General features: G+C 36.1%; 1 protein-coding gene across 1 annotated transcript in view; it reads left to right on the top strand.

Annotated features, from left to right (window-relative positions):
• PALLD (palladin, cytoskeletal associated protein) overlaps positions 1 to 27,054 on the top strand; it is a 179,348-nt gene that overhangs the window by 31,064 nt on the left and 121,230 nt on the right. The window contains 1 exon segment of the mRNA XM_066317618.1: positions 26,396 to 26,574. Within this exon segment, the coding sequence (XP_066173715.1) occupies positions 26,396 to 26,574 (179 nt within the window).

The raw sequence follows: 27,054 nt of genomic DNA, 5'->3' as shown, positions 1-27,054 counted from the left end.
TTTACAATGAGAGAGGCAGGATGGTTATAATTCTACGTGGTTTTGTAGTAAATAATGCAACTTATTTTTTAATAGGTGTTATGTGACTTCCATGGGATGGCAGATGCCTTGCTGTCAGTTAAAACCTTAATCACAATTCAAAAACTGAACCTTTAGGACATGAGAAAAAAAATTGCAAGGTTCCTTTCCTGCTCCAGCTGCACTTTATTTAAGTCTATTTTTTACAAAATGCTTGTTGTCTCAATGTTAAATATACTTTTATTTAAATGGAAATGCAGCAGTTGCTGGATTGTTTCATTTACTGTTTCTTCCACTAATAGAGGCTGCAGAAATGTATTCTCTGGAAGACCAACTAGAATGGGATAAAATGATTCCTATACTTTTGAAAAGAACTATGATTTTAAAAATTAGCCAGAAAATAAAATAAAATAAAATCCCACCTTCAGAATATGAGATATATGGTGGGTGGGAGGGTTTGGTCCCCACAAACCCCTTGCTGTATTTTGCTACATTTTATTGTTTAACTCCTGACAGTTACTAGATCATAAGATAATGATTTTTGCACTGTTCATATTACAAACAAACAAATTAAAAAACCCAGAAACTATGCTAAGAACTAATGTAAACAATTCTTCTTCACAGACTGTGTTCTTCAAAGTTTCTTAGAATTGCAAATGAACGGGGGAAAAAGATATATTGTAGAGGATTTAGTGATGATTTTGTTACTTTAAGGAAAACTACCTTCTCTTAACTTAAAGAAATTTTTATGAGCTTCTTCTTCCTTTGACTTCTTGTTTCTTAGCTAGAATGGATTTGGTGATCAGGTGGCAGCAGCATTATCTGCTGACATCAGTTTGCATAGAGAAGGATGTACTGGTAGTGTTGGAAGCCTTGTTTCAAGAACAGACAACAGTTGCTCAGCTTCCACAGTATACAAGAGCTGCATTGATGTTTCCTAGAGTCTGGTCAGTTGTCCCAACCACTTGCCTTGTCAGCTTGGAAAGAAAGACTGTGAAATGCCTGTGGTTACAATTTCTTTAGTAATGTGACCATGGATTTTCTACACTCTGTTCAAGCAATATTTTTTTCTGGTATTCTTCATAGATTTTCATTAGTAAATAGTAGCAGATAATGGCAGAAAATAAAATTAAGGGGGGAAAAAAGGAATGGAATAGGGGCAGAACTAGGGAGCATTCACTCTGCAAATTATACTGTTTTATTAGAAACAATTTTTAGGTGTAGCTAATTTTTTACAATCAAGGCTGACACCATTTTCTACCTCTATACTGGATTTATATTTTCTTATGAAAGGAGGAATATAATTTTCTTTAACATATTTTAAAGTATTCACTTATTTGGGAAAATCTTCAATTCTAACTGACAACATGTGTGACCTATCCAGAAGGATGTAGAGTTTTTTATTTTCTGACAGAATATAATGGAGAATCACTACCAATTTCCAGAGTCTAGGTATTTTCTCTCAACACGAGATTGAAAGTGAACTAAAACTGAAGATAAATAGAAGTGTCAGAGGAGACATAAGATTCTCAGACTAGCTAGCAATTAAAAGAATAATTCCTATGAGCAATAACCTCAAACAGAATATCTGAATTCTGTGAATCATATGGACAGTGCATGAATTAAACAAGTAGATGAGTTGAGTTTTGGAAATGTTTGGTTCCCTCATCTCCATCCTACCATTATCTTAGTCCATGCATCCTTTTAAAGTGTTTTTATTTAATAATCAAGCAATTAAAATGGAATCTATTTCAGGGTTTATTATTATATACTTATCCTGAGATTACAAAGGATTCCATAAACAAGGGAAAGAAGTAGATTGTTCTGGGGACAAATACTTCAGCCATTTGACTTGTTTGGGCTTGAGATGCCTGCATATATCCCCCTTCAGAGTAAATTAATTTCCATTGAAATCAGATATGACTTCTGATTTGGTGAGAAAATGTAAGTGGTTAATAAGACCATTCATGAGCATTTTGCTCATTGGGGAATTCCTGTTGTCATTTAAATGACAGATTCCTACATCCTTCTCTCACTCTGAAATATCAGTCAAGTTATTTGACTGACATTCAGGCTGAAGTACAGATGAGGAGGATTTTTATTTGTGCAATTGTACCAAATGCATATTTTTCTCCGTTTATGTTATGATGCAACTATAGAGCATTTGGAAAACCAAGCTTGTCTGATCATATACTGTTAGTGTGATATAGATATGAAGTTGGGGAGCATTTTGCTTATAGGTACCATTCGTTTTAATAGTTACTGACTTTGAAAATCTTGTGATTTCTTTAAAACTTCCATTTAGGTGTGGTGTTAATTCTGACCTTGGATCGTGTGGAAGCAATCTCATGAAGTAACTTGTTCTGAGATACCTGAATACATGTCTTTTTACACATAGCTTATACAGTTGCTTCTTATACCTTGTTCTACATCTCTACAGCTTATAAGTGAATTAATAGTGTTTATAAACAGAAACACTGGAGAACCCAAAGACAGAATTATGTATACGTTTTTGTCTTTAAAATAAGAAAATGCTCACGGAAGGAAAACATTATGAAAATTTTGTTCTCCTCTGATTCAAATCATATTTTCTGTGAAAGTTTATTGAAAAAAATTGAGGAAGGAGGGAAGTTCTATTTACTTGAAATAAAAACCAACTTGAGTTATACCTCTGAGGCAAAAAAATACTTTAAATATACACAATAAGTCTAATTTTTAAAAAAGCCTAAATGCTCTTTAGGCCTTTATTACTTTTGGAGAATGAAACTTCAGCATTAAATAATATCAGAACATGCCAATACTTCACAAATTATCTTTACAGAGAAAAAGTTCCTGCATAAACCTATGTCACAAAACCACTTTCACTTTTTAAAACAGCACAAGTCTTTAGCAGGAGTGAGGAGAGAAAAGGAGATGATGAAAAAACAGGCTTTGGGTCAGTAGCCACAGATATAATGAAAAGGATATATGGATAGAAAAAGCAAAACCTTTATAATCAAAGATAAATTCAGCCTGAGTCATCATTTAAATAGTTTAGGTATGTAGATACCAAAAGGAAAATGTTTGAATTAGGAAAATATAGACTGTTTGACCTCAGTCTTCTATCTTTTTGCATTTTTCACTGCTCTTGTCTCTTTTATTAGATTATAGCCCTTGTCTTGCAAGTGCTCCCTACATCCAAACAGTGTGTGACCTTTACTGCTGAATGCCAAATTTGCATAGACTGTATTGGAAACGCATTTATTTGTGTGTACAGAATATATGACACTGAAGTTGTTAAATTGCCCTATTTACCAGAGTATGTGTCTACTAAGTGCTCAAAAGAAGAGAGTAAAATGTGTTCTTTCTCTAAATAGATGGCTACTCTTTTATTACAGTGTTATTCTTGGGAGACCAAAAACATAAAATATGATAGCTTCTTGGTGCAAATAGCTCTAGGACAGTCTGCCATATGGTCTGTCTGAATGGGCCTTCCCATAGACTAATATGAGAAAATCTTGATTTTTAAAAGCTACTGCCAGCAGTCAATTCATACTTTACTTGGAACAGGTGATCACACTTAAAGACTTTTTTAAATCTGTTATTTTTTGCTGATTCTAGTTTAGATGCATTTATTTAATGCTACAAAAATTATTGTAACTGTCTAGTCTGAGCACCAATCAATTTATGATGGCTATATCCTACTGGTCAAAGCATTTCTAACACAAAGTGTCTCATTTCTGCATGTAACAGGAATGACATTGCATTCTAAGAATTTTTAATATGTGTTGTTTCTTCTTCCTTCCTTCTTTAGGGAGAAATGAGAACATTCAGATATAATTCTGACAGATCCTCATCATAATTTGAAGCTTGCAGCTTAATTGTTTGTAAGCAGAAAATAAAACCTTAGTTGGAGCAGATCAACTGCAAATTAGCAAATATACAATTGTAAGTTTTTTAAATGTCACAGGGTTGCCTTATATTTGAATTAAATAACAACAGTATTAGTGTTGTAATAGTTTATGCAACTAGACCCTCAAAAAATTCTGTCTTCTAGTCCACAAATTACCCAATAATAAATAAATCCAGGGTTTGGGGCTTTTTTATGTATCGCATGTCTTTCATCTATGTAGACATCAGAGAATAACAAGAATGTAGTATCTATACTAGTAAAGATTTTTTGGCTAGATAAACATTGTGGAGTATCAGCTACTGAAATACTCAACCTTAATTTATCATATATATTGGAATTTTGGGTTGTCTGAATTCAAATTTTCCAAAAAACAGCTATGAGTCTGGTTATGACAACAGAGAGAGGAAAAGAAGGTGACAGCTCCCCATTGTTCTTTTGTTTGCTTGCTTTTTTTGTCTTTATGTTGTATAATTTTGCTGAATTCATGTTCTTTCAGGCCTGTGCTTTTCCATAATAGCAAAACAAATTCAAATTTCTGGACTAAAACTGGATTTTGGACTAACCTCTCTTGTGTGGAGACTGGATTGCATAGCTAACTAAATGTGGGCTTATTGTTGTCCACTTGAAGAGTGTTTTTCAAGCTAGAACTGTAATTAGCCAATTCAGCAAATTCAATGCAGCTGATATTCAAGATAGGATGAGGTGTAGACTAAAAGCCCTCAGGTAATCTTATCTGTTCTTGATCTTTCCTTACGTTTGAAATTTGTCAGCTTAAATTTTCATTGGCAAACTTCAAGATAACAAAGGAAGTCAAGCTTTGTAATGCTACCAAGTAACAGCAGACAAGTACATCACACAGTAGGACTGAACTTCCTGATACAGAACTTGGACTTACTGTAACTTTTATGGCCTTCTAATATATTGAAATTCAGTCTCTAGTGAATATGCAGGAAGGCAAACTTAAATCATCATAACTTCCTTACATTCCAGATGGTTTCTATAGGCTTCTGAGATTTACCTTCAACACAGAGTGTATTTGTAGTTTCAAAATTTATCATAAAAAAATTTCTGTTAGTACCTTTCAAAAAGCACTGTCATTTCTTTAATGCATTGAGAATGAAAGGAAATGTATTATATCCGTTCTATAAAGCCTAAGCTCCTATCCAAAGCTTCATTATTTTTACTAAAGGATAAAACAAGTGTAGGTCCACACCCGGGATATGGAAATCACTGTGTTTGAGTGAAAATCAATATATCTCCCATACTGAGGAACAAAGTATTGTGTAAACAGGTGGCTGGTTTATGCCGTCATTGTTGAAACCAGCACACAGAAGTCTGTTTTCTAACTAGTTTCTGCCTTCTTTCCCAGTGTTATTTCTGTTGTGAAAATTGGTATTTCAAAACCATTCATCATTGAAGTTTACCAGTTTTGCTTTTCTTAAATACCCAGCAACATATCAACACCTCAGAATCATGGTCTAAACTAATCTGCACGAGATTAAATTAAACCCAAAATTGCTTTGACCTTTCTTTATATTGTAATGTTTAAATTAAAACTTAATTAAACACTTCACAGAGAGTATCCCAATAAAAGTACAACCTGCATTGTGTTATTTTACAGTATTTTGAAGGAGTTCCTTGAGACTGAAGTCCTACTAGATTGAGTAAAGATTCTTCAGAAATGTTAACTCATCACAGAGACTGTTTCTGAGTTTATAAAGAGTTTTACATGTCCATAAGTCGATTTGACAGAAACCAGGTTAAATGCAAGTACTAAAAATAATATTGGGGCTATCATGAGATGAGCTCAGTTGATCAGAGCATGGTGCTAATGATGACAAGATTCTGGGTTCATTCCCTCTAAGGGCCATTCACTTCAGAGTTAGACTTGATGATCTTTATGATGGACTTGATAGATGGTATGATGGACTTGATCAGAGATAGACTTGATGATGGTCCCTTCCAACTCAGAAGATTCTGTGATTAATGGGTTATTATTTTCCCTTAAATTTGTTCTTCATTTGTTAATGACTGTTTTTCAGATTTTTGAAAGCCCAAAATTATTGAAATCAATATTCTAAGGGTTTTAACAAAATAAGAAAAGTCACAATAGTTACACTATAGCTCTCTGATTATTCACGAAGGAATTCTTTTTGTGAGTTTTGTTTTTGTTTTTAGGTGGAGTTTTCTTCTTTGTGTTGTGTCACAGGTGTTGATTTTCTTTTTGACACAATACTCTTCTGTATGGGGTATTTGTTTTAAAAAATTGTAAAAAAACAGGGCAAATTTAAACGATATAAAGATTTTTGTATCCCTGTTTCTGCATTATATTGTAAACTTGCAACATTTGTTATTTTGAAAATCAACACTAAGCAGTATCTGGAAATACCTAAGACTGGAATTTAGGAACTTCTGGATAGGCAAACATGACACTGTTTTTTCTGGTCTGTAGTAAACTAGGTTATTAGTTTCTGTTTTTTCTCTCCAGTTTGCAAACTGGATGCACAGAGTGTGAAATGCAGGCTGTCTGCAGTATCATCCAGCAGATTGCTACTAAATCATGCATTTCGTGACGTGTTCTTGTAAGTGTACAGCTCCCCAGTTACAATTTAAAAGTGCAATCATATGAGCTGCAAGTCACAATGGAATTTTTTCTCTACCTGCTCTTTAGATCAGAATCTTAGGGTAGAGACACTCTCAGTACATGTGATAAGAGAGAGAATAAGGGGAGACGGATCACTACTTGACTTCCTTCATGTTATTTTTGGATATGACTAGCATTCCTCCCCTTACACACACCCTCTTTTCCCCCAGCCCCCATCTCTTACACGCGTTACAAGCTCATGCAAACACTCTCACGTACTCTGCTGCAACAGCAAGAGCAACAGTTGGACTGGAGCCAGAGGACTTAAACTCCGCTTCCTCATTGCCAGCAGGCTTTGTTCTTTGGACTCAGTCAGAACTAGGGAGAACGTCTTCATTGCCGGTCGAGGTGGCTGGAATTTGGCAGCTCAGCTGTCTATTAAATTTTTCTGTGCTTCTCCGCGGACTAGGCTGAATTTAGAGCAGCAAAGCTAAGAGCCGGGGCTAGTGAAGAAATCAAGGACTCAGAGACCATCAGCTCTCAGCCTCTTTGCGGGGGTGGGGTCGCTCTGTGCCGCAACGGTAAGTGCCAGCATTTAATGTGTATAAAGGTGCAGGGAACTATAAGGTGCGTTAGCTTACTACACTAGGAGAGGGGGGAAAGTACGTGAGTGAATCATACAGTGTGTGCTGTTATTATAGTGGTCTTGGAACAGTGCCTAGCAGTAAAATGTTTCTCATTTCTCCCTTTCCAAAAAGCTTTGTAAAAATGTTTCTATTTTAACAAAATGCCTAGGTGTCTGTACAATTTTGGAAAGCTTTCCAAAATGGCTTTATTGTTAGTTTTTTTTTTGCAAACTTGTTTTGTTTTGAATGTGTAGTACGGAGTGACTTTAACTGGCAGAGTAACTCATTTGTTTTAAGTGCAAGAGCTGAACCTGGGGAGTAAAGGTGTTCCATCACATATGATATGAGTAGAACTAAAGTTCAGGAGGATGAGGAGTGTAGAGGGATGATACGCATCCCAGGACTAGGTTATACGCACCCCAAGTAAGTTTGTTTTAAATGACTGGCATTCATTCAGAGCACATCCCCTCCCCCTTCCTTTCCCCCGCTATTTGGAGCAAAGTGAATCTCTTTTAAAAAACAAAAAGCTTTGAGAGTCTACTGTTCTAGCGCATGCAAGTGAAAGCTAATACACAGTGTAAAAAGATTGTAGGCTTGAGTAAATGACTCTGAGAGAGGACAGGGGTCCTACAAAAGAGACAGCTTTCTTCCAATATGCAAAATGAGTTAGCTGTTCTTGCTTTTTCAAAGTATTAAGACTGCTGCCTCTTAAGTTTACTAGAAAAATTATTTGCTTTGCTACAAAGACTTTTTTTAAAATCTCTCAGTATTGTCTTCAGGAGAAGTTCTATAATGGTCAGAAAAAGGCAGATTAATCCAAATGCATTGCTTTCAGAAATGCCATCTAGCTGTCAAAGGAAGTTCACTGCAGGGACCCATTTGTTTTAAAAGTACTGATAAGCCCTGCTATCAGCATACTATTATGTCTTGCTCTGTAGGTTATCTTAATAAAGTGATAAATAAGAAACCCTTGAAATCCAGAAAGTCAACTCTGTAATAAATTGGACAAAGGGGAAGAGACCAGGTGACTGAATGGACTTATGTACTTTTAAAACAAAAAGACCAAGAAAATCTTACTGGGACAAAAGACATGAAAAGGGAGAAAAAATTCCTTTCCCTTGCCTTAACTCTGGCTCCATCAGTTACTTCAAGTAGTTATTCAAACTTTTTTTTGTTGACAAAGTGAGAGGTCCCTTCCCTCTACCCAGTTATTAATTGCTGGTGATCGAGTATTTGTGAAGGGGAATCTAGTCACGTGAAAAATATGCTGAATGGGCAAATGTGTGAAATGTGTGATTGTGTAAAGTATAGCAGTCACAGTCAATTAACTGTTTGTTTGAGGTTTGTGTGCTTGTTTTTTCTTATTTAGAAACTCAAACCCAAAGCTTTATCATTCTGACTTTGACCCTTTATTTGGGAGAATACTCAGTTTGGTGTGGTAATTTTTAAAAATTATCTGCTAAATTATGTTTCTATGGATTGACTGTGAAGCAGTGCTCAGCAGTACAGTGTGCAATTAGTTAGGATGTTGCGGATGTTTAGTACACTTTGCCAGGTACTAAGGCATTTCTTTCTACAGTAGTTGCTAGCTCTGTTTATAGCAAGTTATTCACTGAATGGGAATCACACACGAGAACTAGCAAAGATTCTTTTTCAGAGCTAAAAATGGAATATTGTTTTCCTCAGTTGGACCTCCCTCTGCCAATGGCACCATGTCAGGTTGCCTCAGCAGCTGCTTTCAGTTTCACAATTTACATGGGTGCTATAATGACATTTTTTCTCATTGATGTGGTGGAAAAATCTGACATCTTTATGCTGTTTTTCCTGCTTTGATATGTTAAAGCATATTTTCTATTGACTGTGAGGTTTGGCAATGAGTGTTGAGTTCAGAGATGGGCCTGTACCAAAATCCCTGGATTCCTACATCCATGAAGTATAAGAAGGTTAATAACTGGATCCAAATGTCTTGGCTCAGGTCTATTCCTGTTTTAAATGCACATCGCTTTGGCCACATGTTTAAATTGTTTTTTGAGGTGATTAAGACTGAAAGAAATCTTTCAGGCTCCAGACACAGTTTTAAAGAGGAAATGGCATTTAAGAATCTTACAGTTATTTAAGCAAAGCTTGCTCATTTGCTGTTTAAATGTGACTTTTAGGAGCCCCCAAGGACCTACATTCTCTTTCCTCTGTTATAACTTTAGATGTAAGTAATATTTTGGAACTCCTTATGAGATGTGCTAAGGAAGCTAAGGTGGTTTTGTGTCTGTCCTTTCTATTTGCTCAAGGAGACTGGTGAAGAAGGCTAGCAGCATACATTCAAGTAATGCAAATACCTCAAAATGGTCTTTGATCCAAAGTGATCTACCTATAAACTTTTAAGAAAGTGCCATGTACGTATATACTAAACTGCAAAAAGTTGTGGTGGCCTACGGTCAGAAATACTGTAATGTGGTGTAGGAGGCTGCACAGATTGTTGATGAAATGGTGTATATTCTGCTTTTTTAATTGATCTGCTTCTCCTACTCTGACTAGCTTAATGGATTTAGTGGCTCTCTGTGAATACAATTACATATGCATCTGCCAGCTGCTTGTGGTATCCCTGCCTCAGCAAGAAAAGCTGTTCTTTGGCTGTGTTGGCTGACTGTGCTTTGTGGCACACAACACTGATTTATTAGGCAGTAGATGCATTTTTTTCCTCTTTTTCTTGAATGATTGAACTATGATGTCACTTTTTGTCTTGGCTTTAACCTTTTAGAAAACTTTTTTTTTTTCTTTCCTGCAGACTATTCTCTTAACACTAGGAAAGTGGGAAATATCTCAATGTTCATTGCAGAGCAACTCTGTCTACCGCAGCACATTCCAGGGCCACCGAATCATTTGTGGTGAGAGTGATTCAGATCTGGTTAAGATGATTTAAAGGAGAGGTTATGGGCATACTGCAGTTGTGCATTTAAGAAAATACAGAGAGTTTTTACTGCCTGATTGAGACCACATGGCTCCAACTTAGCCTTTTTTTTTAACATGGAAATCATTGGCTGGATGTACTCAAACGATTTTTTTTTTTTTTTTAATTGCCTAGAGGCTGAGAGTTTGGGTCATAGCATTTAATAGTAAGGTCAGGGTTAAAACAAATAGTTTTTAGTGTTCCTTTGAATAAATGAAAAATAGCTTCTTTGAATATTTTGCATGGGATGAAAACATGCTTCTCTTAAAAGAGAGCAAATGTGTCTCCAGAATTCTTTTGGCCATTACAGGGTAATTGGTGACCTGATTTGAGAGTGAGAAGAATAGAGATAAGGGAAGATCTCCCTGTCATAAATCACAGTAAATATGTTCCACTCTAAATATATTATGGAAAATACCAAAAGTAAAAAGGAAAGGCCTTTTTTATTGCATACAATTTAATTACTTACTCTCAACATTTGGCGCTGCTCTTAGAAGATTGAAAAATTCATATAACTAAACCCTTTTAAAATTGTTTTAGCTATCTACATGCAGTATATCCCTACTATTAAGAATGAATTTGTAATAATCTATATTCTTTTTATGCATATTCTTTAGTATGAAATACTCTGAATAAAATCTTGTTCTTTCCTCAGTGCTCTCACTTCTTTCTTTTCAATTACATTTCTCCCATACACTGGTGCATAGCTTTGATGTAAAACTGTCATCCAAATTTCCCTCAAATGAGAGGGAAGGATTAGATTATGAATGTTATTTTATATGGATATTTTTGAAATGGCTAAAAAAGTCCAAGGTGTTTCAAACATAGAATGCAGATCAAAAGTTACAGCATTGAAAAACCTATATTTGGAAGATGAAGTAATGATGAAACGCAGTTCATACACTAATTCACCATAATTTATCTAGAAATAATACAGAAGTAGTATTCTACAACAGGAAACCCAATAAACAAGTTATGAGCTTTTTGCCCTCTTTAAGGATTGGAGTGGTAAATTTAGCTAGGGGAGTATGGGAAAAAGGAAGAAAATATCAGTTATGTAGCTTTGTACATGTCTTTCAACTAGTTTCTTGCTTAACATTACATCTCTCTCAAATTTACAGGCCTTGCATGAACTTTGCTCTTAACTTTAAAAAAGGCTGAAAACTGAAAAAAACCCCATACCAAACGTTAACCAGAGTTCATGAATCGCTGTTAGTTAATTTCTGCCTCACATAAACTACAATGTAAATGTTTAAAGGTTATTTGCAAATTTTCGTAACTTTGTAGGGCATAATGCATGTGGGAAAGCTATTATTTCTGAATAACTGCTGTGAGAATTAATCAGAGGTCAAAATGTATACTACAGTGCCTTGACATTCCCGCCCATTGTATGTTAATGTGTTCTGTCAGTGTTCACTTTCACTGAGTTAATGCACGTAAAATACATAGAATCAACTGGATTTGATTTTATACTACACAATCCTAATTGTATTGTGGATAAAACAGTGTACTTCTTCTACAAATACACAAGAAACCATGGCCTTTAAGATGCCCAGTCTTAAAAGATGTGTCTTGTGCCTGAAGTCTTTGACAAATTCCAGAGCCCCTCAGTGCTTTACAGATCAATTGAAGCAAAGGTGGTAAGATTCTGCTGTGTTGTATAGGTAGGAATATTCCTGTGTCTTCACGTATATACCAGAATATCGTGTTGGGACATCTTTAGGCCAGCTTTTATAGGGTATGTACATATAACTGTATACAGTTATTCATCTGTTACTACATTGAAAGTTGTCATTCTTCCTAAACAGTGACTACTTACATTTTTTTTTTCTGACTGTAATATTGGTGCACTCTATATTGCACTATGCGTATGTTAAACAGGCACCCTCTCTTTAGTCAGTTTTTCAAACAATGGACAGAGGCACATTGGAAAAGGAAACAAGAATCAATGAATTTCAGGATTTACAGGGGTCATAGCAAGCATATATAAACTTGAGTCATTGCAAAGAGGAGTAGACATTAAAGTAGTCTTGAGTGTTGACCCTCAACCTGTTGGATTCCTAGGGAATTTCTGATTTTCCACTAAAACCTGCCCTTGGTATTGTTTCATATTTCAGGTTTCATAATGGTTCTGGAAAAATACACATGGTGTTCTTTGAGGCATGGCTGGCTAGGCTGGTGTATGTTGGTAGGTAGGAAGAATTTTGAAATTTGGAAAATAATCTTGAAATGAATGTTTGGAGCAAGCAGGCACTAGTCATAATTCTGCAAATAGTCACCAAAACATGAAGCATGGGTACATGCCTGCTCTAGGATCACACCATATTGACAGTTGTCAAACATGGATGTAAGCTTACCTGATAAAGCTGAAACTAAAGACTGGAGTGAGAGCTGGGCTGTGTCATGCAGCTAGTGAGGTGTGTAAAGGCACTCAGCTGATACCTGAACAGATACTATAAGTTAGTCATTATTATTTAGAAAAGGTGATGGCCAGTCCTCAGACTTGGCTTAGGAAGCGAATGTAATCGTCTCATAAGGAGGATTGTTGGTGTGCTGTAAAATGCACAGTGTTACAACAGTTAACTCTAATGATGGGTATCTCATTGTATGAACTGAGCAAATCAGTCAGATTTTGCCTGTGGAGTATAATTTCAGTAAAGGAATGCTGTGTGAAGGATGCTGAGGAAAAAGTGGCATACGTTTTGGGAGAACTGAGACTCCAAACACAGGAATTCCTTCCTCACCCTTTCCTTCCTGTTACCTGCTGTTTCAACTAGACCTTTTTATACAGCACTCTAAATCTGTCCTAGGACACCACAGATGTTATCCGAGAGTCCTAAGTCTTGAATCTTATTTTACCTCTTTTAATGGGGAACGTTTTGCTATATCTATTTGCCTCTGTAGGTAGAAAACAGCATGCTACAGAAAAGTACCATTACTTGTAAATATGAGGGCTATTTACATAGAGATCAAGCCTTTTCTTTCCATGATAAACTATAAAAATTATCTTTGATAATATTAAATTATGAATCAGAACAGGTATTATCAGTATTGTTTTGCTAGTTAATGTTGGAAATCAATTCAGAAAGCTTCCAGTTTTCTACATACCAGCAGGCGTAGAAAATAAATTGTTAAAATGGTTATTTTTCTATCTGTAAATACACACAACTGTTGCAAATGTCTGTGGATATAGGGCATCCTAATCTTGAGTTCTTTAATGATGACAGTTTCCTCCATTGACATCTCAGCCTTCCAAGACCTGTTGGAGTATTGAAAACCGTGGTCAGAACAGGAGTGAGGTGCTTGTTCTCTACATCCTTTGGCACTCTGCAGAGTGATGCCAATCTCTGCAGGCTGAGTCTCACTGAATAAGTTTGACTGCTGTCATGATTAACGCAAGGCACTGACAAAACTGCTGACAGCTTCCTTGCTTTGTTGCCAGTCACTAAGTTGCTGACCTGACCCAAATGAAGCAAGTATTTTAGCTTCTGCTCAACAAACTTACACTGACTGTCTTTAGCCTAGAAATACTCGAGAACTAAGAAAAAGGGGGGTGATAGTATGAATAGTACCCATGTAAAAATGAAATGCCGTTGTATTGGCTATGTAGGGTTTAATTTTGCATTTAATTTGATCTAGTTTAGCTAATGTTGCAGGTGCCAATTAAAAGTTCAGCTATTCAGCCACTAGCACGTAGATAACTGTGTCCTGTAGGCATCATATAGTTGTGCCTATGAAAACCAGTGATGGCAATATATGTCACGATGTAATAGCTTTCTACCTTTCCAAACATCCCAGGATGTTTGCCAGGTTTCAAGGTAAACCAAGAGGTTCCATGGCTACCACTTCCATGTGTTCAGTATGACCAAGACTGTATATCCTAAATGGAGGTTTCCTTTTACTTAAGGTTGATTTGCAAGTTTTTAAGGTTTCATAATTTAATATTGTTGGTTTATTTTCTGTAGACTAGAGTGGTTGGTCTCAAACAGTTTTCATCTTCTTCCACTTTCTAAGTATTATGGTTTTGAGAAGACGAATTAATGCTTCATCTGACATGTTGAGTTGTCACTGACTAACTTGCCACAATCTACCTTATGTGTAGAATTCAAGTTGCAATTTTATCCTTATAACTTCACATATTTTTTCTTACTTGTAACTCTTTACAGTCCATCCCTCGAAGTTCAAAATGTTATTTCACTGGAAGATTATGCCTGGCAATTCTGTAATAGGTACCCTTCCCCACGAAGGCAAAATAATGACAGCATGCTCTTTGAAAATCCGTTTCTGGCCAAAGGAGTATAAGCAATAGCTAAGAGCAGCATTTCAGTTATAGGCAGTATGCATTCCATTTCAGCTAGACAAGGAATCATGTTAATCCTACAAGCCTCAACAGTTCTTTGTGTCTGAAAAATGTTCAGCATTTCACACAGGATTATGAAATGCTTTTTTCTTTTTTAACCTGCTCTAACCATCTTCACCGCTTTTAATTTTTTTCTTTTCCTTCCCTTTCCTTCCATGATCGTCTTAATTTCCTATCAAATACCATAAGTGGTAACTTCATTTAAGAAGAGGTCTAGATAAGCCAAGTGATAGTATCTTCAGTCTAAGTGAACAAAGTGACAGCTATTTACTGAGCTTAGGTGCGTGACTGCCTTCAGACTTTATGGAAGGTAGCCACGTAAAATCCTTCTGCAACAGGCAAACAGATCCCTAAGAATGAAATTCCAGTATTTCATTGCTTGAGAAAAATGTTTCGGGGAGAAAATGGTGGAATAAAATGAGGGAGGCCTAGTATGCTGTTCTAGTGAGGTCTTCCAGTGTGCTCTGAAACCGAGAACAACCTGAATGGAACCAGGAATGTTGTCTCTGTACCATATGTGTGTTTTCTCTGAGGCACTAAACTTTAGCTCTGTTCTCATACGCTTTATACACCACTGCTGTACTCTCAGCACAGGGCTGGATGCATTTGAGGACTCCTTTTTAATATGTTTGGGATAAATTTCTGTAACTTCGTTTAAACAAATATTTGAGGATGCTTCGTGGGACATAAACCAGGCAGAAATTTCCTGGATTAACTTTCAATTCCATTTTGGCAAGAAAATTTGTATCTATGTATTTCCACATATAACAAAATCCTTTAGTTACAGGGTGAAAAATACAGAGCAGCATCTCTGCTTTGGAAATCTAACATTCTGATTTTTGGGGAAGAGGTGATAACCTTTGCATGAAACAAAACAACAGATAAATCAAATTTTTTGCTGGCACAACTACAGACACAAGCAGAAGGAGTCTGCTTGACTTACTGACAAATGAATTAGCGGAGCAATATGAAATGCAGATAATGTCTACCACACTTTGACTTCAGGGGAAAATGTTCCAGGCCCCAGAAGGAAGTTGTACAAAACCAGTCAATTTAATTACCTGTCAGAATGAAAGAAATTATTGCTCAGTGACTGGCTTTTCATGCCCTAAAACTATAGGAACTCCCGTGTAGTAGCTAGTTAAATGCAAAAATTGTGTGTTTCAGGTGCTGGGGTTTTTATTCTGTTGGGTGCTGAATTCTTCTGTGTAACACATTTCATAGTTCCATGACCATCCTCTGAAAGTACAAAACTCTCAAAGGGTGGTAAATAAATGGCTCTATCTGGTAATCATTAAAACCTGAATTATGTTAAAAAATTAATGAAAGCATCCAGATTTATATTAAGCACAGAACTGCAGAGCCAGCTATTATCAAACTTTTTATGACTGTACTTGCTCATTTATCATATTTATAAACCGTTCTGTCTTTGTACTCTGACGTATGGAAACAGCTTCCAGGTTTATTGGCGTTGGAGGCAAGCTATTGCAGTGGAGATTAAAATGTAGAAGATATTTCAAAAGAAAAAAAACCAAACCTTGCCATGAAACATGAAACCTAAAAATATAAAATGAGAAGGTAACATGGAATGGTAAGGCTATAAATGAATGTAAGTTGATCTTTTAGTTCATCTTCCACTTAATTCTTTCTATCACTTCTTGCTCATATCACCTACTGACTTAAGTGTAAAGTCTTCTAAAATACAGGTAAATGTGTCACAAAACTATTATAGGATCATTTTTCATCTGTATCTTTCTTATGCTCATTTTCTTTTTTGTTTTTACTGAGTCATAATAGAGAATTGCATTTGTAGATATGTTAGAAGACCAAAGAATTTTCCTTTTCAATGCATTTTAATTAATTTTGGAAATTGTAGACCAGATTATAACTTTTTAGAATTTGCAGGTCTTAGTATGTGATTTTTTTTTTGTCTGAAACCAATGAAACCCAGAGAGGTTACAGATACTTTTACTACTGTATTTATGAAGCAACCAGCCAGTTTCCAAAAGTAAATGGTATCATTTTGGGACTAAGAACAAGTGGGAATTTGCAGCTATTCAATTATTTTGCTATCTCGTGTATTTAATAATATTGAAAAAAATTGTACTATACATTGTGGAGATGATTGATCATGGATAGATAGATAGATAGATAGATAGATAGATAGATAGATAGATAGAAAGATAGAAAACTGTTGAGTTATTGCAGATTGGAGATATTTCCAATTCGATATCTTTTTCCCCTTGATATTTGCAGACTTTTATAATTAAATGTTGGGGTCTTACAGCTAAGGAGAACAAACTTCAATGAAGGGAAGAGAATTTAGCAACCTGATGTTGAAAGTATTTTGTTGTGACACAATATTGGCTTTTGTCCAAAGGAAATTTATTTCAGATTTAACATCTAATGAGAGCTTGAAAAAAATTAAATATTGTCAAGCACAGCCATCCAAGTTGCTGAGTGATTACATTCATTACTGAAATACAGAATTATAATTGGAGTGAAGCAAAGAGTTCTTTTGATCCTCAGCTGTGCCAGAAAGTGCTTATTCTGAATTTTCAGGAGAGTAGCAGTTTTCTCTTCGGTCATTCTGATTTATCCTACATAAGTGTAGATAACCTGGAAGACAGCAGTTATTTCTTAGGCACTCACAAAGAGGCTCTAGCAATGTTGGCCCAGACTGCACTGGCTCTCAAAACCTCTTTTTAGATTTATCTCAAATGGATGGCTGAGTTGTAAGTGGTGGTAGTATGCACACATGTGGCAGGAACTCAGGTCTAGTCAAACAGATTATATAAAATATCCTTCTGTAAACATTTAGATGTTAGGTACAAAACAGTGCTTCAGAAAATAGAGTGAGAATAAATTGTCCAAGGAGAGATGATGTAGGGAAATTGATACATTAAATATTGTTAATTACTTGTAATGCAGTAAGTTTTCTGAATATTCTGAAGACAATGACTGATGTAAAGAATCTCACTAAATTAGCCTGCAGTTATCTAATGAGTCCAGCAGCCCTTGAAAATGTCTTACAAACAGAAGTGTTGAGAACTTCATATCTTAAATTGCATATAATTTATTCCTGGATTTTTAATTCATGCTTTTTAGTCACATGTATGAACATGGTCACGTAACTTATAAATTTATATATATATGTCCAAATCCGCTAGTTATAGAATTTTCTTGATGAAATTAATTATTTTTGCATAAGTAGCTTCCACATTGCAAATAATCAACATGCCTGTTGTAAAAAAGGTGGTTTGCACTTCATAAGACATAAGTGGTCCTTGAATTGCACAGAATTTTCACTCTTTCTTGATCTGATGATTGCAAAAGTATAGAAGAAACTGAATTATCTATCTACACCTATTTGTCAAATAACTTGCAGCTTCTCAAAGTGGCACTTTTATAGCACAGGCTTGTGGCCAAAGAGGGAAAAGAAAGTTCTGTGAAGGGTTTCTGTAAATGTGAGATCTGCAGGATACACCTACACCGGGACAATGCTTTTGTCTTCAGAAAACGTGTAGTTAAGGTCAAGAATAATAAGTACTTTGTGTTTTGCAAGTGGACAAAAATGTGGAAAAAAAGATAAATCTTTTGTGGCAAAGGGTAAAAGATCAAAATAAGATGTGAGGTAGGATTTAAGCTTTGAGCTTCAAAAATGGAAAGGAAACTACAGAATGCATTTCAGCATTCTGTTATTTCTGAAGTTTGACTATAATATAAACAACATTTTAGAAGAAAATGTTTTAGAAGAAACTTCTTTAAGATATATTTGTTCATTCTGGTTAGAGAAGTAAGCATATAGATTTTTCCTTTAATGTTGACTGCTTTTTTGCCAGTTAAAGAAATATGATCTTCCTGCTGTTCTTGTTGAATAAAAACAGCTGCACAGATGTCTTTGATCCACATGATGAAACAGGATTACCTGAAATGTGGTATCTCATTGATACATTTGCTAAATATCATTTGCACCAACCCTACAATGCACTCAACCATAAAAGTCACTTTCCTGCTTTCTTTGCTGCATGGCATAAATGTACCTATGAGACTTTGAAGCCAGATCAACAACAAAGTTGCAAGATACTTTTCCTTGTTTTAATGTTAAATATTTATGTATCTTCCTTAGAATTCTAAAAAATAATGAGCATATCCTGTCTTATAAAAGTTTTCTCCCACAAGAAATGAATAAAAATGAGTGAACATTATTTTAACCTCCTACACAGCTTGCTATTAGAGAAATGTATATTAATGAGAAATCAGTAAGTTTGGATTGCATGTAAGTCATACAGAAAGTACCTCTTTTCTACATGATGTGGTATCTCTGGTTATGTACAGAAAAGATTAGCATTAAACTTCTGCATTATAGGCATATTTCCCTTTATTATCCAGGTATTTCATTTCTGCATCACAGCATGCATATCTTCCAACTTTTATAGTTCTGCAGGATTAACAGAGAGACATGCGATTTATAGCAATAAAATTCTACTAAATTTTATTTATTGCAATAAAATTAGAATGTGTTTGCTTTATGAACTCATTCTTTTCTTTCATTTTTCATAGTACATATATTATGATTAATGTAGAAAAAGTCCATTTATTTATTTAAATTATTATTTGTGCTTCTCTCACACCAAGGCACCTACTTTTAAACTCCCCAAAAAACCCCAAAATCAAGTGTGAATCTAAATAAAGCTGTAAGCATTCCTTTAAAAAGTAATTAATAAAAAATACCAATTTGTATTTCATTTCACATTATAATGCTTACAGTATTTTTAACTATGATGTTCCTTTAAAAATATAACAGGAAGCTGAGATAAAACAGAAGGACCTAGGAAATACTGTAAATTTACTTAATCCAAAAGTTAAAAATGTTCTCTAAATGGTTTGGTATATGGAAAGTTGTACATTAGAAATCATTGCGTTTCTCAGTGTTGTGTTCATTTTCATACTCTAACATAGATTTTGTGTTTTCTTGTGTTACTACCTCTATCATTCAGGTAACTAAACAGCTTCCATTGAAAATATTTTCTTAAAGCTTCTGTACTTAAAAGCTACAAAGTGAGGCCAACAGTTGCAAAGTCAAGGAAAGATACAGTCTTGAAAAAAAATTAAGAGTTTCTATGCTGATTCTCTGATTTTAAAACAGAACAATTACTTTTTAATCCAAAAAGTAGCCTGACAATGCTGTCTTTTGTAATTCGCTGTACACGTCTAGGTAGGGCTGTGGGGACATTGCAGTACCCAGAGAGAATGACATGAGCTGCAGGCTGTAGCTCTGAGCATCGTGTACAGGCTATCAAAATCTCAAGCTTACTTTCAGATTATTCTCCAGCTGAAACCGAGCAGAATCCTGCTCCATGGGTAAGGCGAGCTGAAAGAGGCTTGGAAAACCTACACAAGATTGTAGGGAAGAAATTTTCCTAATGGCAGGAATAAGCTAAAAAAATCATCTTTGGAGTTACTGCAGGTTGCAATCAGTGACAGAGGCCATTACTCATTGTTCTTGGAAGCTTGCAGCCATGGCTCAGCTGGTCTGCTTTGCATCCTTGCACCAAAACATGATGCTTTTCTTCAGAGGAAGCAGAATTAACCTGTAGGAAATTGCAGACTGAAATGTTGATACCTGTTTTGAAAATACAATGATTTTGGTATTCTCTTGCCATTTCTCTGGCACTTCAGGAAGTCAGTTTTGGTCTCCATGTACCTAATAGTGCAGTTTACTCAGCTGGATGTGAAGTCCACACTGAAATTTGTGAGAGCTGGGAGAACACTGTGCAACATCTGAAGAATCAGTTAAATCAATTAAAATAATGTACAATTGCTTATAATGTAACACAGGTTTATTTATAAAATTAGCTTCTATGGTTTTCAGTATGTAGAGATATTTTTTAATTGCTTAATTGAAGGTTCAGGCAAGTCACCAGCATTTATATTTAGATTTTTTTTGTAGGATTACAGTATATAATATTTAAGTATGTATGTTGTTATTGGTAATTCTCTTATGAATTGCCTATACAAATAATGAAGTATCTATTGTACAAAAATTGGGCAGTGTGTAGAGATTATAAGCATCTGAGTAATTTGATTCCTGCAGGTACTCTAAATCTTTTATGACAAGGCTGGATTCTTCTAGGCTCTTTAGGGTAGTAATGTTTATAGTCTGGAAGTGTTGGACTGCTTAGTTTCAATGGAGAAAAGCAAAATGGAGTTACACAGTATTGTGATGGAAAGCTGATTCTGCCAGTACAGGAATGTCCAGAGTATTTCATTTTGACTTTTCTTGCTGGACATACTTAACACCACTAAGGATTAAAATTACTTTTTAATTTACAAACTTATCTCTCTGCACTTTCTGTAGTGGTCAGAATTCCCTAGTCTAATTTCTCCCTAAGGCTATATCTTAAAGTTTCATTTCAGCTGCCATTTTAAATTAACTTTAAGAGTGTGCAGAGAGGAAAACCTCTCTATTCCTCAGTGGCTCTCAAAAAACATAAGTTCCAGCAGGATTATGCATTAGAGAGAACCTTGAACTGTTTTTCTTAAGACCCTTGTGCTTACTTAGTCAGTGTACTGTTCAACTCTGTTTATATTTTGTTCAGGGTCATTAAAATCCCAGACACACGTGCTCCTCTGTATTTCCATGCATGGAGGATTGTGAGGGCATAAAGAAAAGACGAGTGAATAGAAAGGCGTATTGTGTGGCTTGCTACTGGATGTCAGCGTGCATGAACTGCTGCTCACCTGGCATCTGACTGTCCTTTTTTGTTTGCTGTTCTGGTTTTGCGCAGTGTAGCCAGTGGAAAAGCAAAGGGGGTTTTAGAGCATGAAAAATAGTACCTAATCATTGTTCCCCTGCTACCAAAGTATCTCTTCCTTGTCTGTTGACTTTCCAGTCTAGTGATTGTTTCACTGTCTGCATTAACTATTTAATTACTATGATTTTAATATACAGGAGATATAATGTAGGTGTAAACTGAGCATGGTTGAAGAGAAAGCAAGGCAAGGAGTAGAAATGCACATAAAGAGAAATTGTAGAAAAAGAATGTGGAAGAAAGTAGGACAGGAGAGAGCAGAAAAATTCAGTGTAATTTGAAATTTGGTAAGATACAGAGCAGCTAATAAAATTTATGTCAGTTATATAAAATGTATGTTCCTTTTCCTTTCTTTTTTTTTTTTTTTTTAATTGCTCAGCCATTATCTGACATCTTACAGCAGTTTCTGTTCTTTTTTGAGGGGACAGTTCTCTACAAATTTACATGAACGGTAGCATGGCCTGCAGGAATACACCCAAGGTGCAAGCTGAAATTTTTATTCTGTGGACTGATATGTACACACATCTGCAAATGCTTTTATTGGTGTCTCTGCCTGTTTTGTTTCTATTTAAATACTTAATGCAATACTGAGAACCTGCAACACAGGGATAGAGAAATAAGTCGATATTTTTACACTTAGTATCCAGAAGTTTTGAGAGAGGTGTCTTTTTAAAACAATGCTCCCTAGAGAATTTTCTTTTTCTCAAAGCATCTGCCGTGCATTTATTCCTCTGTGTTATTTTCACTGTCTTTTGGGTTAGGTTTGGTTTGGGGTGTTTTAACTCTAGAGAAGTATTGTTGCCTTCAAGTGGCTAGAAAGTAATCCTCTTATCCCCAAGAGGATCAGTGGGCTGGAATAGACTGGACATGAGTTAATGCTGCCCTAGTTAGCATAAAACTGGAATTTTCTTGTAAGACTTGCTTTGTGGCTATTTTTCTGTGTCTAGCCATGAGTCCTGGTTTCTTTGGCTCAGTTTCCCTTTGATAGTGATTTGTTGCTTGCTTTAGTGATCCATCTGCAGAAAGAGATAATGCTTCAAATCATTATCTTTGAATCTTTTTCAGTCCTTAGGAGCAGAAAATCCTCTTCTATGATTATTCATATTTTAATGCAGTAAGGCTGACTACACAAATACATATATATATATATGATGAAAAGGTAGAATTCAGTCTGTGTTTGGGAAAAAAATGCTTCACTTATTTTTCTTTGATGATCCTTTTCTGAATTCACAAACTCTCTTGAACTGAGCTGGCTACTGGCAAGTTATTGCTGAGTAAATATTTAAATTGCATTGCATATTTTCTTTTTCACCTAATTTTGATGTAATCACCAAAAGAAATTCATGACAAGCAATCCTCATCTTTTGTCAACATGTACACAGACAAAAAATACAATTACAAAAGGAAAGATAGTACAACTAAGCCTCTTCCAGTGTTCATCATTTCAAATACCTGTGCTCTTGCCAATTGTGAAGGTGAATTCCTCTTTCCACGATAAACACTGGAGTCCCACACCAGGTGTGTTTCCCATGCATCAAACATTGCCTTAATGATAGCTGACTTCATTTGGTATTGAATTGCTTACTTATGTGCTTTCCTCTGGGGCAGACAGTGTCTGATGTAGCAGGTCAGGACTCGTTTTCAATATGACACTGTTGTGATACAAGTCTTAATCCTCAACTAGTGCTGAGGAATAGCTCCCACTACTTGAGACTGACTGTGGGTATGTACAAATATGCTTATGATGATTTCTTAAACATTCCATGTGTACGTGGAATTTAGGAAACAATAGAAAGCCATACAGCTTGCGTGAAACTAAAATGGGATCTGTCTGAGAAAATAATTAGGCTTGAAGGAGAGGTTTTCCTTTGCAGGATGTTTCTGGAAAGGAAAGAAAAATAGAACAAATGGTTATGTAGGGTCTCATGTTACAGGCTCTTGTCTGTGATTGTCTAGAAATTGAATTAACCTCTCTCTTGTGCGTATTTTTTTTTAAATGCAGTTTAGGAAAGGCTACACGGAGGTTAGGACTCTGAAGTCTAATAATCAGAAATAGTAGCAGAGGTCCTCACACTGGTAGAAAGGACGACTTGTGACTAGAGGAAAGGAGGGAAAGAGGGGGAAGAGAAATGTTAATTTTGGTGGTAGAGCTGACAGAATAGATTGGTCTCCAAGGCAAATAGTTGTGAAAGGAGGCCAAAGGGGTCTGCTGAGTAAACAAATGGAAGTTTGTTAGTTCTTTCCAAAAATGATGCTTTCTGTGTGCACTACCTAGACAACAGAAGACAGAAAAGGAACTTGTTAGTATTCTAATTACTGAAGACAATTGCATATAGCTTTAATGTCACTACCAACTGAGAGTTTTCCCTTCAGGAATAAAACATCTATTGTTCATAAACACAGAGAGCTTGCCCACAATTATGTTATTAAGGGAAATTGTGTTTTGTGTAAGCCTGGTTTCTTAACTCTACATTCTGAAATAAGCCTGACATTTCAAGTTTTACAATGTAATATTTTCAGAAGGATATTTTAAAACATTTTTATTTATGTTAATTGCATTAAGTTTGTAATTAAAAAAAACAATGAAAGTGAAGCAGTTAAGTTTTAAAGACTCCTCACTGATTGTTATTTTACAGTATCTGTCCTCCTGTAGTGTTGCATGCTTGGCCTAAATAGGTAGGGAGAGTTCTGTAACTCCCTGGTGTTATTTTGAGTTTTGGGGGTAATTGGAAGTCATCTGATAGAGGGCAAAAAACTAAATTCTGAAGTGTTTCTGGGATGTAACTGCAAAAACTCTCTCATCAACACATACAAATTAAGGAAAAAATACCAATTTTTTTTGTGGCAAATTTTTTAAAATCAGTCATCTTTTGCTTTGCATTGACTATCCGTAAATTTCTGAGGTTACGTTCATTAATTAAAATAAAAAAAAAAAACAAAAAAACAACATACTAGAGTAGAAAACTAAAAGTTTTTGGAGGGAAGATCCCTTTTGAGGCTTGCTGTCAAGAATTGCTCGCTTTGTCTTTATTCTTGTTAGAGCAAGATTTTAATTTTGGGGTTAAGAGGAAGAAGAAGGAAAGGAGGGAAGGGAGACGACATGGAAAAACACAGACTAGGGGTTACGGGGTGAGAAGGGAAGAAAGAGGGGTAAAGATCAGAGTGGGTTTGCAGGACTGGAATGGGAATAACAGCCCTGGCAAGACTTGGTAAAATTTGTTTTCAGGATATAGGGACAATTTGAGAACAGAAGGATGATTGCTCATGAGTGATTTTCCTTTAATGACTCTCCAGTCTGCCTCTCCTCCCTGCAAAAATGTAGACACTATAAACCAAGAATTACCCGCTTCTCATACTTCCTGGGCTGCCAGAGAGAGAGAAATCAGGCCATAGCCTAGGGTAATAGAACTGCCTGATATGAAGGCATCAAACAGAAAAAAGGTGCAAACAGGTACTTTCATGGCAGCAGTATGGGCTGAGAACATAGAGTAGCTTACACTGGCAAATGCTTGATTGACCTGATGCAAACAAAATTATGCTGTGCTTTTACCTACTTATAAGTCATCCTAGATAAGTGTCTGTTTTGTCTGTACCTAAATCCAGCACTTTTGTTGGGGCATACCTCTTTGGTACTGAAAGATGTATTACATAGATAAAAATCCAGGCCTAGAAATCCTGTTTATGTTCTTGATCTAAACCAAGAGTAAACCTATTTAAAGCTTACCAATATGGAACCTGTGCCATGGGATTATGTTATGTTGACTGGGAAAGATGGACAAAAATCCCAGAATCACAGATTAGTTTGGGTTGGAAGGGACCACAGTGGGTCATCTGGCCCAGCCTCCCTGCTCAAACAGAGCGTATGGCACAGGATTGCATCCAGGCAATTCTTGAGTATCTCCAGTGTGGGAGACTCCACACCCTCTCTATGCGATCCTCTCTATTCTGGTGCACAGTCAACCGCACAGTAAAGAAGTTCTTCCTAATATTCTGGTGGAACTTTCTGTGAATCAGTTGCCTGATGTCTCTTGTCCTATTGCTTGACAACACTGAGCAGAACCCGGATCCATCCTTTTGATACCCTCCCTTCAAATACTTATATACATTTATGAGGTCCTGTCTCAGTTCTCTTCTCAAGGCTGAAGAGGCTCATCTCCTATTCTTATATGAGAGATGCTCCAGTCCCTTAATTATCTCTGTTGCCCTCTCAACAGGAGCTCCAGAAGCTCCATGTCTCTCTTACTGAGGAGCTCAGAACTGAACACTGCACTCCAGGTGAGGCCTCACCAGGGCTGAGTAAAGGGGCAGGATCATCTCCCTTGACCTGCTGGAATGCTCATTCCTGATGCATCCCAGGACACCGTTGGCCTCTTGGCCACAAGGACACTGCTGGCTCATGGACAGCTTGGTGTCCACCAGGACCCCCTGGTCCTTCTCCACACACTGCTTTCCAGCAGCTCAGCTTCCAGCTGCTGGTTATTCCTCGCCAGGTGCAGGACCCTGCAGTTGCCTTTGCTGAATTTCAGCTGGTTCCTCTCTGCCCATCTCTCCAACCTGCCATGGTCCCTACGAAGGGCTGCACAGCCCTCTGGAGTATCAGCCACCCCTCCTAGCTTTGTGTCATCAGTGAACTTGCTGAGGAGGCATCTTCTCATCCAGCCAAGCCATTGATGAATAATACTGGACCAAATATCAACCCTTGAGGGACTCCACTAGTGACAGGCCTCAAGCTAGACTGTGGCACTGATTACAAATTCAGATATTTTGTGTGCAGAATCAATGGGGTTTAGGTAGATGAGAGTGATGAAGTATATTGAAATGGATTAGACTGTGGTCAAAACAAGCCAATACATGAGTTATGCAGGAAAAATTCATTTACCAAAACCAGGACAGGAGATAGTTTTAAAATGTAGGTGTGTTGTGTATAATTTTCTTAGTGTTCAGAAATGTCTCCCTACCTTTTAAACAAAGCTTATTCTAGCAAGTTATTTCTTTATGAAATACTTTCTTTGTTAAACACTTCAAAACACCATGTGCTGATTTCAGTAGCAATTTAGATTTTTGCAGCAGAGTGTAATGTCTTCTTGTGTGCGATGAGCCCGAACCAATCCTTTATATTTTTTTTCTTTGTCTTTCTAAATGTGTGTGGGCTGCAGATGGTTCTGTGAAGGAAAAGAACTCCAGAATTCCCCTGACATTCAGATCCATTCTGAAAGTGGAGGACTTCATTCACTAATTATAGTAGAAGCCTTTGAAGACGACACTGGACGCTATACTTGTCTGGCTTCAAATTCCTTTGGATCAGATAGCACATCAGCTGAAATATTCATTGAAGGTAAGAGATAAAATAATAAAATACTTCATGCATATAAGAAAAGATAACTAAACTGAAGTTTACTTTTGCATCTTTATCTTAACATTACATTCAATATGGTGGTATTTTTATGGTATTCCTCTGCTTTTCTTTAACACAACAAATTTTGAACATCACATCATATTAATTCAGATATTTCAAAGAATATATCAGGAATCACTGAGTAGATTGCTATTTATTTTGGGTAGAAAAGACATAAAGAATGAAATAGAAGGAGCAAACAAAAACTTTGGCATATCATTAGCTTTTAAGCAGTACTACTGTAAATTACTAGTTAAATTACTACTATTTTAGTAGTGATAGCAGTAATGATTTTCATGATAGCGGTAATCCCCATCTGTCTTTTGAACTGTCTCCCTGTGCTCTCCCTTCCTCTTTGTGGCTGTCCCAAATGAGTCTACTTTAGTCATGTGTAAACATACTATAATCCATTATCTTTGG

The sequence above is a fragment of the Sylvia atricapilla genome, chromosome 4 (genome assembly GCF_009819655.1).
Source record: "Sylvia atricapilla isolate bSylAtr1 chromosome 4, bSylAtr1.pri, whole genome shotgun sequence".
Lineage (NCBI taxonomy): Eukaryota > Metazoa > Chordata > Aves > Passeriformes > Sylviidae > Sylvia > Sylvia atricapilla.
Note: the sequence above shows the minus strand (reverse complement) of the source record. Positions and strands in the feature narration are given on the sequence as shown.